Source organism: Macrosteles quadrilineatus, unplaced genomic scaffold (assembly GCF_028750875.1).
Source record: "Macrosteles quadrilineatus isolate MER2022 unplaced genomic scaffold, UCM_ALF_1.0 Scaffold_1__1_contigs__length_201487025, whole genome shotgun sequence".
NCBI lineage: Eukaryota > Metazoa > Arthropoda > Insecta > Hemiptera > Cicadellidae > Macrosteles > Macrosteles quadrilineatus.
In genome coordinates this window covers 139242338-139254514 of record NW_026542594.1, presented here as the reverse complement: position 1 = coordinate 139254514, position 12177 = coordinate 139242338, and the positions used below count along the sequence as shown (strand labels likewise).

Genomic DNA, 12177 nt, shown 5'->3' with positions numbered 1-12177 from the left:
CGCACGTTTTTGCCAAGTGGTTACTCTCGCCACAACGCACACATCGTCCGGCAATTCCAAGACACTCATAAAATCTTAATTTTACTTCTGATGAGTTATCATAAACTTGTTTTTTTTGCACAAAAAACTCTAGAAATTTATCAAATCAGTTCCATGAAATGTTTTGCAATCCATTTTTGATGCTTCAGGAGTCAGAGCCTGTTCATACGCACCTTCAAAAGTCAATTCTGGTTGCTGAAGAATCTTTTCAACGATTACTTCATATCGTAATCCTCGAATGAATTGTACACGTAAAAATAATCAACTACTGAAGATTCACAAGAAGGACAGTTAAAATTTCTTGTAAATGCAAATCCCCTCAGTGCAGCTACATAACAAACTCAGATATGGACTTGGTCGGACTTTGAACACGTGATAGAAAAGGATGTTGTACAAAAACATTGGGTTTTGGACATTAATGTTTTTCAGCGATATTAATTTTCAATCAATGTGTCGTAGCTTTTGTTTGTTGGTACGGTAAGTCTGGAGATACAAGACTTCCTAGAAGTTGATAATGTTTTGGTCCAATAAAATTGATCAATATTCTTGCTTTGATTCGTTGTATACTTCATCTTTGTTCCCCTTAATGTTTGTCAAATGAAAGTAATTCTCAAGTTGTTTTTACAAATTGAAATCTTCAAGATTTTCATCAAATGAGTCGAAATTGAATGATGTTATTACGTTCTGAGTTCTGGTCATGATAGTATTTAAAATTAAATTTTTATCCTGTAGAAACGTGTATTAAATAATTTAAAATGTTGCACTCGTCGCCACTAAAGCATATTTTACTTTTAAACTAATAACACTTTTAAACTAATAAAAGTGACACTTTAAATGTTGCGATGAAAACTGAATTTAATAACAACAGAAAATTGCAAAAATTAAACATAATGATTTAGATAATGGTTCAAATGAGTCAGGTAATGTGAATAATATTACAGTTACTATCATTGTAAGGTAAAATCTATAATTATTATTAACTTTCAAGCTAATTCTATCTCTTTTGATGAGATACAGATTATAAAATAGGTAATGATATGTTGTAACTTTGTTTCAGTTCTTTTTATTTTATCAAAAATCAATTACATTATTTATTCACCAAAATATAAAACCGGCTAAACTTTAATGTTGCTAATTTTAAAGTAGACTCAGACTCTAATATTACTCGGACCCAAAATAAGTTATAGGCTATAGTGTTTGACCCAAACTATCTCTTGTACCCAAAATTTTATTACCCGAGCCCTATGAAAATTGTTCTGGTTTGTATTTATTTTATCAATGTATTCAATGAATCAAAACGTATTCAAGCAAATCCTCATAACATATAAAATTCTTGATAATTTGTACCTTTTCAGAATAAAACTGCTTGACTGTGACAGCAATGTTACCAAAGTAGTAACAAGCGACAAGTTATACAAGCTAGATGAAGACGCCTGCTCTGTCCATGCAACTGCACTAAGATGCACAATAACTGAGGTAGGCCTACCTGTATAAACATTATAGCTGTATTTAGTAGAAGGATGTTGATTGTATTTCGTTAAATACAATATATTGCTACTCTACTGACTGTGTTTGTTAGCCTATATCTTACTTTACCTCACATTTAACCAATACTAAAGACATATGTTTGTAAGGTAAACGCTTGAAATCCACACAAAGATCAAATAAAAAAAATGCAATAGGCTATTTTAGCCTGTGATTAAAGTGCGTCAATCTTTTAAATTAACTAACTTTTAGTGTATGAGTTAATTATAACCAAAGATTAAACTAACCTTATAAATATATTAATACTTTATTTTGAAATGGCGACCATACAAACAAATGTAGGTATTTTAAGTCAAGTATGAATGGAGATGAGTGTAGGATGAGTGGCGCAACCTTGTAATCTTGATAGTAGGGATGGACGAGATTGGATTTTTAGTTCGAGACGAGACGAGATGAGATTTTTTATTTCTCATAAAATTTCGAGACGAGATTTCTCTTCTCATACACAACGGGAAATGCACGTTCAAAATTTTTACCTGATTTTGTAACATTGTTAGATGACTGTTTAAATACTAAAATAATTATAATAGGCAAGAATATTTACAATCTTTCATTTAATAACATCAGCATAACATTTTTTTATTAATCACGCCTAACTTATTAAAAATGCCTACGATTAGGAAACATGGTGATATCAGTTAGGATAGAGTTCAACTTATCCTAAAATAAAATAAATCATAAAATAAAAGCAATATTAATTTTTATAAAATAGTTACTTGTTTTGACTTTTTTTATAGTAATAAAACATTCCTCACACTGCTTAAAACACTTAACAAAACTTCTCAAATGTTATTAAAGTAATATTATTAAAATAATGAAAGTAATATTTACATTAAAAGAATTAAAGTAATATTTACATTAAAAGAATTAATTAAATAAGAACGCCTTCGAAAAGGAAACGCAACTACAACACGCTCCTGTATTGCGGGTATTGCATTGACTTTCTGCAGGCGTTTTTAATTTTTTTTTTTTTATTCTCGTCTCGATAAAAATCTCGGCCAAAAAGTAATCTCGTCTCGTGTAACGAGATTGAAAATTTCCCGAAAATTTCCCGAAATTTCGAGACTTGACCATCCCTACTTGATAGTGACTAAGGCCGACATATTCCTTAGACACAGCTGTTAATTAATAGCCAATATAGGCAATGGCAACTAAGGGGCCTGCAGTTTATAGTGGAATCCGAACCACATTGTTTCCTTGTTATTAATGAATTAGTATAATTATCAGGATATTAAAATGGATAACATGTGTGATAAATTAAATGTAAAACCTCCTTGATATAAACATTCTGATACTGATGAAAAAATAAGGTATTTTTATTTTATTTAAAAACTATTTACAAACACTGTTATTGATATAATGATTTAGTGATGTAACTCTTTCATCAAACCATGACTGAAGTGAAATACTTAACCCGCCCTTTTATGGAACATAACCTATAATTTATTTACTACTCTATGATTAATCTGTTTAATCATTGTTAAGGTGGTCCAAAAATAACTCTGGGGGGAGGGGAAGGGCGTTTGATTATGTTGTATCGGTCGTCTCAGGGCCGGTTTAACCCATACGCGAACTACGCGGTCGCATATGGCGCCACAAAAAAGTGGCGCCAACAGGACACAATTTTTTTTTTTCAGAATACAAAATTGGAAACATCTTTACTGACAAGTGAACAACTTATTTTTTTTTTTCGCTCAGAGTTTATCCAAAGCACCACACCAAAGGCATTTATTCTGTTTGTAGCAACAGCACTTGGAAAATGTGTATACTTGTACAGCACTTCAACTCAAGGACTCAAGGCATTGATTTGCAGTTTTGATTTTTAGTGAGCTGACGCTCGGCAGCGTACAGCATACAGCACCTGTGGGTTTCATTTCATGACTCATGCTCCATGCTCGAGATAAGCGCGCAGGGCCACTTGTCACAACCCAAGAAACTTCCCCCTCCCTTCTACCCCTGATCACTCACCCCTCCTAGAGCAGAGCAGTACGTTGTTTTGCACTCTTATGTATACCGCTTCTGTTTTTCATTGTAATAGGCTTTATAAAAGCTTATATCGTATCCAAATTATCCTGTAAAAATTGATTTTACATTTAGAAATAAATTGTTAACTTTGGGTTTTGCTATAGTGTAGGCCTATATCCCACTTATCCACAAGAATTTTTCAACCATCACATCTCCAATTTATTCTGTTTATTTATTCTGCAATTTAGTAAAAGTGTAAAAATGTTAAATTTTGTGAATAATAAACCGTAGGTAGTTGAAAAACGTCTTTAATTGCAAGTATTCTTCCAACCTAAACTTATAAAAAATTCTACCCAAAAAAATTCACAATTAGAGTTAAGTTATGCTCAAGGGGGGGGGGGGGGAATTCTAGGTGGCGCTGATTCAGGTGTTCGCTTAACTCTGAAAAATTCCTAGAACCGGCCCTGGGTCGTCTAACAATAACTCATGATAGGGGGGCCCAAAAAATAAGTTTGCAGGGGAGCTTGTAAAAATCTGTAATGCCACTGAGCGGCCATAGTGGTTGCTGGCAACGGTGTAAAAACTACTGGATTGCGCTCTCAGTAGCACTGCGGGCGCTGTTTTCGGTCTAGCTCCCCCCACCATCTACTGGCAGTAGCCGACGCAGCCCATACACTCACCATTGTAAAACGCACCTTTTTAAGTTGCTGCTCTGTTTAAATATATAGATATAAAATATTGCTAATGCATGCCAAACACTTTTTACTATTCTAAACTTTATGTCTTCTTCTTTTCTTGCAGAAAATGACACATTTGAACTCTTAAAAACCCTACTACATTTGTCCACTTTTTACCGCAAATCTATGCTTGACATTAACGTGATAAGCATACTTTTTATGACCTATTTTGTAAGATACATTGTCATTAAACATTGAAAGAAAAAAATATCGCGTTTACGTCAAACATAACGTTACCACTGCGGCAAAAACTTAGCAAAATTATTCTAAATGTTTATGTACTATTTTTTCGATTAATAAAATATAATTTCAATTACAAATATTGTACTTTCTATTTCTCTTTTGTAATCACTTATTATTTTACCATGTACAATTTGGAACTAGCAATATCAGTTGTCTAAAAACATCTACAAAACGGGTTTAGTGAATTTGTAGTTTTAAAGAATTCAGATGGGCTATTTTCTGCAAGAAACAAAACAGACATAACAGGTTTAACTAGTAAAAAGAGTTTGACAAGCGTTAGCAATATTTTATCCCTATAAATTTCAACAGAGCAGCAAATAAAAAGTGTGTTTTATAATGGTGAATGTATGGGCTGCGTCGGCTTCTGCCAGTAGATGGTGGGGGAAGCTCGACCGCGCGGCCAACACTGAGCCAGCGATCCATGAGTTGTTTATATCTTTGGTTGCTGGTAGCCAAGCCCATGAGCAGGCACCTGCTTACTCGAATGAATTATTCATTCTGGTTTCAGATTCAGACAGTGCTCGTACCCATATTATTTATTTGAATAAAGTTGTCTTATGTAGTAAAATATTAACAATTTTTCATTTTTACCTTAGGGTTATTACTAATACTACTAAACGCCCTTCAGGAAAAACTCTTTCAATGTGGCTGATGCCTAGTTGCACCGATGGTCAAAGGAATTTGCAAGGGTCAACAAAGTCCTCCCTCCCAAGAGTGCCCAGTTGCACCGGCGCGTGGCGGTCATCAATCTGTCACGCTTGAATGCTCCTTCCCCTCCTCGAACCTCGAACGCTTTTATATACCTATTCTCTCTTATACGTTCCATCGTATATAGTCTGTGCTAAATATAATTTACAATATATAGGGAACTAGCACCTAAGGCCTCTTTTATGCACGACGTTTTCGGTCGGGCGAAATCGTCAGGCGGAATTGATGTCCCTTTTAAGCAGTTTCTCCGCCGAGCGGAATCTGCTAGTTTCTTATGATACCCACGGTGGAGGTGGTCATTGCTGCCAACTTTGTTCATTTTTCCATCGTCAGTGACCCATGGATCCATGTTTATTGTCTTATACTTATTTGTGCGTAAAGAAAAATAGACTACGGCGAAGGAGGTGGGCTGTACAGTGTACACCCGGTGAATGAAAGTTGTAGGGTTGGCAGCAATGACAGAGTTGGCAGTACTGCAGGGTTGCCAATGAGATGGTGTGATTGCCTTTTGTACAATAATTCACATATCAATCCAGAGTATACCTTTGATACAAAAATTCCCATGTTAGTCCCGGTAACACAAAGGTCATATTACTCCTACGAAACTGTAAGGTTGCATTATTCCGCGGATTCAACTCATTCTCGCCCAGTAAATTTTCCCAATTATACCTTTTTATTTTTATTTTTAATTCCATTACAATGAATAATGATCATCTTTTTACAATGATTAGGCGATTTTGATTCTGTGGATGACAGAGAGAGCGCGGGGTAGGTTGGCAGCGCTACATTCCACCTGACGGAAAACGCAGTTGCATAAAAGGGTTCTATTTGAACCTATGTAAAAAAATGCTCCGACGAAACGCTAAAACTCAGCGGAGTCTAGGTCCTCCGCCGGCTTCCGACGGAACTCGTGCATAAAAGGATCCCATTTGAACACACGTTAAAACATTCAACAACGCAACGCCCAATAGATTCCGCCCGACGGAAAACGTCGTGCATAAAAGAGGCCTAACCTAACCTAAATTTTAATGGGAGAGTAGGGCGTCAGGGATCTTTGACCGTTGGTGCAACTGGGCATCACCCTAAAATGACCATCGGTGCAACTGGGCATTCAAGATTAGGGCCACCCCTGACCATCGGTGCAACTGGGCAACTGCCTTCTATGTAGGGCACACCAGTTTCTTACAATACGATGTTAAATTTTAATATTGTGTTTCGGGCTCCATTCAACAATATAGAATAAACCATACTCAAATCATATCTATGGAATCATAGCTATGGAAAAGAGATATATAATATCATGAGCTCCATTTATCACTGCCTGTAAATTCATAACAGTTTCAGATGCTATAATTATACAGGTTAATTCCTCATCTGACAACCTCATAACTACGGCTGACTTGCTTCTTTGCTAACCGAATCAGTACCGTCAGCGTATTTCCTGCTTCCACTGTGGCCACCAACAAAATATCCGACTCAGGTTAACCACACGTAGAAAATCTGAATCTGATTCTGAAACTGAATCGGCGTGCACTCTGGACTTACCGTGACAGTACCTCACATGCATCTTTCTAGGAACCAATTGAACATTATTTTGATCTCACACCTCCTCCGCAAAACCCCCATCAATCCCCAAAGCAGAACGTTTTTAAACTTTCTGCAAAGGACTTGGAAAATCCAAAAATTTTCTGCAGGCTTACACGTTCCTAGTTTACGTAATGCTTGACGTTTTGTAGTGTTACTGTTTGCAGTACGGAGAATTTTTCTGCAGAAAATGAAGTTGTAGACTTTCTACAGAAATATTTTTTGCAAAAAAACAACTTTATTAACACATTAGCTACCAACTATACTCATCCCTCAGTTACAGAGGAGTGTGACGGTCGGTAGGGAACTTGTTAACACATTAGCTACCGACTATACTCATTCCTCAGTTACAGAGGAGTGTGACGGTCTGTAGGGAACGTGTTAACTTGTTATGTAGCATTTTCTGCAGAAACTTATTTGGGTTAAGTGTAAGAAAGAAGCATGTGGCCCAAAATTTGCCTTTGAAAATAAGTAACTTTCCATTAAAAATAAAAAATTTTTTTCTTTTTTTGGGCCGGCTGGGCTTTCTGCAGCCCTTACCATCTTTCTGTGATAATGTTGCACTGTTGCCTGTAGTTCTGCTTTGGGGCTATCAATCAGTTGAAGGCTGAAGAGTTGCGTAGCAGGGAGCGGGGCTCCGTGAATCACGGATGTGTTGTTTTTTTTGCTATACTTTTTTAAATAAATATGTAAAGTAAGGGTTTTTATTCATATGATGTATAATTTTATTGATGATACATGGTTTTAATTGTTTTTATATATATATATAAAACATTGTTTGAGTGCTCATACAAAAACCTGCGTGTCACGGAACGCATTAAAATCCTAGATACCGACAAATTGTTAATAACTTTTCATACAATAGATCTATGGAACATATTATTCTCTTTATTGTTCTCTTTCTGTTGGGAAGCACTGGCATGGCTGCTAGTTTAGTTACCCATGTATTTTAGTTTAGAGTTTTTTAAATACCGGTATGTGATTTTTTCCAGGACACTGATGCGATTGAGCTATGGAAGAACTCAGATCTACGAGATATATTTTGCAACACACTGAGAGAGGCAACTCTAGAAGTAAAGATATTAAAACGGGTTTCTGGCAGTTTCCCTACCTTTGTCGTGGATACTGAACTTAAAAACGAGGAAGAAGACACAGCTAATTTAACAGAATGGATATCAGACAGATTAATGCCAGAGTTGAAAAAATTGGACTATGACAAGGAAGCTTATGATAACGAAGCCCTCTGTGATTTTTTGAGTGATGAATCTCTTTCCCCTTACACCAAAAGGATAGATAATAAGGAAACAAATCAAGAACTACCACTACCTCTGCCAGTCAGTGCCAAAGACAATCAGATCCCACTTCAACTGGAAATAGAAAATAAGGAAATAAACAACTTAAATTTTCCAAATACCAAGTTTTCAGATAAAATGGTAACAAATCTGGATAACGTTAAAAAAGAAAATGAAGAGCCTAAACATTCACAAATTACAAATGATTCCCAAATTAAAGATTCTGTAAATGTCGTTAAGTCAACCCCCTCAAGTATTTCAAGCGAAGAATCAAATTCAAATAATAGTTTTAACAGAACAGAATCAGTTTCTGATGCTAGATTGAATTGCAGTTCTGAAGTTTTTTGCCCTAAATCAAAAACACCGGACATACCTAGGTTCAGAAAAAAATATCAAAACACAGACAATGTTTCACAGCACAATCATACAATAGCAACGTTTGTCCCTCCTCTACTGCCTTGGTCGTCCCCTACAGTGAATCCACCCAGCTGGCCTGTGACAGAAGTGAACATCATGGCTCCAGTGTTTGTGCCAAGGAACAGCTCTTTCCAGCCCAACAACCAAAATTCTGTCCAATTACCTACAGGTAATATCCATAAATTACGATTTAAAAACTATGTAAGATTTCCAACAGATTCACACAGTACTTCAGTAGAGACATTAGGCCTACTGTACAAAAGTCTCTTTCACAAATTCTTTTCATATTCAAGCCATACAGGTTTAGATATATTACCTGGAACAGACATAGACACAGACATTTTTATTTCCAATAGACATATTAAATACCGCCGCCACAGCAAACCTGCAGACTAAGGGAATTCCCATTTGCTTAATTGGATTTTCAATTTAATCTGATCTTTAGGATTTATTTTAAAGACTCGTCTAACTTCTGTATTTAGATAGCTTGATCACTAGAGATAAGCTTAAAACAGCTAATTTTTCTCTAATTGATAACAACTTGGCAAGTGAGAGAAGTGTACTAACACATATTCAAACAGGGTGTCCAGCCAACCTGTGTACCGAGTATTGTACTTAAATTTAGTACAGAACAGGGATTACAGAATGATCACCAATAGCCAGAAACCCTCAATTCATTGACGGCATCCATGGTTCTTTTTCAACATCTTGAGTAAATTGCGATCATTTTAGATCATCATAGTTTTACTGACACTACAAGAGATGTTCACAGTGCAATCTCGATCATGGGAGACGATCATGGTATCACCGAGGCCACAAAATATGCTTGCAAGTGTTGCTGCAGCTATGAGTGATGATATCGGTTTTGCTGGGACCGCACGTTATTCTTATAGTCCAGGCAAATTAGATCAAATTTAGGGTGTGCTCCCCAAAAAATCGTCTAAAGCTGGAAAGTGTTTTAATACCTTTTGGGGGTCCCAAATAAGACTCCTGTGAGTTTGCGACGGATTCTGACGTCTGCTTGAGTTTTGGGAGTCGAAAAACTATGAAAATTTTGCACTTTTTTCAGTTTTTCGCTTATAACTCCTAAATAACGAATCCTAAGGAAAATGTTGTTCAAAGGTGTCTTTTAGTGCATTAAATTCCGCGTCGATTGATGTTATATACGTGGAAATCGGCCGAGCCGTTTAGCCGCTGTAGCTTTTCAAAGTTTTCATCAACATGGCCAAAAGGTTGATTATTTGACCAGTTTTCGGCTTAAAACTCCTAAACGACGCATGCTATACAAAAATGCACCTGTAGTTAGTTTGGAAAAACACAAAATTCGGCGTAGAATTATGATTATGAATTACTAGATAGTGGTTTATCATGGTTATCATCCAGAGGTTTATCCAAGAATGTGTGAAGGGAAGGGTAGCAAGACCCCCTATGTTATTTTAAATCTAATATTGTTATCTGGGGTTACAAAAATTCTATGATTCGTCCTAAGCTCCCATTTATACGATCCCATCTATGGACACTCCAAAATGGTGTTAAGCGATTCTAATATATAATAAGATATTACAACAAGAAAGATTTTATTAAATATAGCAAAAATGTTATTTTTAGCTTAATAAGCGAAATATGATAATGGGACAAATGTACATAGTTTTACTATGTATTTAGCCTATTAAAAAAAAAAAAAACGATTGGGAGTTTTTGTAGATTTTACCATATAACTTTTCTACTTCTCATCATTGGAATCTTAAGAATTCATTCTTTGCTCTTATTGGTCTTGCCACAAATGGTGACATTCGGTACCATCTATCTTTTTCGTCAGATATAGAATTGAGATAATCGTGCCCCCTTGCAAGTCTTTCAGACAGTAGTGCATTATATCCCTGCATTTCAAAAGGAGCAAGATAATGTAAACCTTTTTTAACATGTACACGATAGTCGAGATAGGTAGACGGAGTTGAGAAGTTCTTGTCGAACCGGTGGATTAACCGTAGTTATGGGAGTTAACCCATTGGCGTTAATTTTCCATACCTATCTCTCTGAATTAAGTACACTTTTAAATGAGCTCTAAAGGATTGGTGGATGAGCAGCCCCTTTTGTTAGAATCAATGTCAAAATTAGTTGAAAGTGTCTTCTAAAAGAGACCAACCCTCACTTGATTTGGATATTTTCTGCTCCCAACCATGTATAGGGCCAACCTGCTTCTGCAACTTCGCCAAGCGTTGTAACCCGTCAGAACACAGTGAGATCTACATTGATTGGAGTAAACAGCATGAGTAGTTTTAGGCTACATGAATAGATTTTCGACTTTTCTACATCACGCTTTCTTCATCAAACTGCGCTAGTGGGTGCGGACCTATTTTTAATCCAAAGTATGATTCAAAAATGCGGCTTGGATTTAATGTGGAATATCACGTGCTGACTGAGGGGGGTAAATTCTTCTTTAATATTTGCTGTTGCCATCACAGCTCGCAATTAAGGTCACCACTTCCTTTTATTCTGCACAGTTTATGATCATTACAGGCTTGCCTATTTACGATTTTCTTGCAAGCTGTGCCTTTTAATTATGCTTTATACATATATCGCGTTGATGCTATCATATGGGATAACTGCTGAGCTGATTGACATGAGAGAACTATTTTCAGTAAATGGGTCGTGACACTGAAACCATTTGATGAATTTATTTTTGATCCCACCGTATCCGTGGAGTTTATATTGTCAACTTGCTGATAATATGTTGAAGAGGTGATCCCACAATATCCCTTAATTTGATGGGTAGCATTCACTGCTATGGGCCTGCCAGCGAACCATCGGGCTAGATCCCCATCATTGATTCCCCTTACTCGGAAAAGCTCTCCACAGTAAGATGAATCATAAATCATAAATCTTTATTGGTCATTAAATAACAGATGTTACAATAGACCTCGTTAATAAAAAAAGGTACCAAAAAGGGCCATAGATTCTAGATAGTATTACATGGAATCTTCACTAAATATAACAAAGACAACAAGAAAATAAATAGTTAAAAATCATTTGAAAAAAACATAACTATATATAGAAACAAAAAGTAAGGTACTTAAACAAAGTGATTGAAATACTAGGTAACAGTTGACTAGGGACTAAGTAAGAACTAGATAACAATTTTACCATAACAATTATGTTCTGCAAAAAATTCATCCAAACTGTAAAAAGGGTGGTCAGCAAGCCAAACCATCAACTTTTGTTTTAGCCAAGTACAAGGAATGTCAGGTATTTCACTTGCAAAACAATTTACTATTTTTAGATGTTGCTCTCATGAGCACTTACTTGTTCATAGGCCATGCTGCATGATCCATGACGTCACACTAGTGGATAGATTCACTGCCATATCCCCTATGTTTTTGGTAATTAGGCTGGTTGTTTGCCAGATTTCAATGGTAAGATTTTAAACTTCGGAAACTTGACAAGCATCTGATCTAGTGTTAACAATCAATAGCGGTTAAATGGTGAAGCCGATCTTAATGAATTGGAAAACATTCTACGCAGACGTTTATGCTCTACAGGAAACTACTACAGGAACATTTTTGTATAGCATGCGTTAGGAGATGTAAGCCAAAAACTGAAAGATGAATACAGGAATAGATCGTATATAATGGGTGGTTGGGATATGA

The 12177-nt window shown here is 36.0% G+C and overlaps 1 protein-coding gene across 5 annotated transcripts in view; it reads left to right on the top strand.

Moving 5' to 3' along the window:
* The window catches only part of LOC128985640 (uncharacterized), a 153079-nt gene that overhangs the window by 58548 nt on the left and 82354 nt on the right, over positions 1-12177 (top strand). For all 5 annotated transcript variants that reach the window (XM_054405404.1, XM_054405377.1, XM_054405395.1 and 2 more), the window contains exons 5-6: positions 1395-1515; positions 7814-8699. In XM_054405404.1, coding sequence (XP_054261379.1) covers positions 1395-1515; positions 7814-8699 — 1007 coding nt within the window. The remainder of the gene's footprint in view (positions 1-1394; positions 1516-7813; positions 8700-12177) is intronic.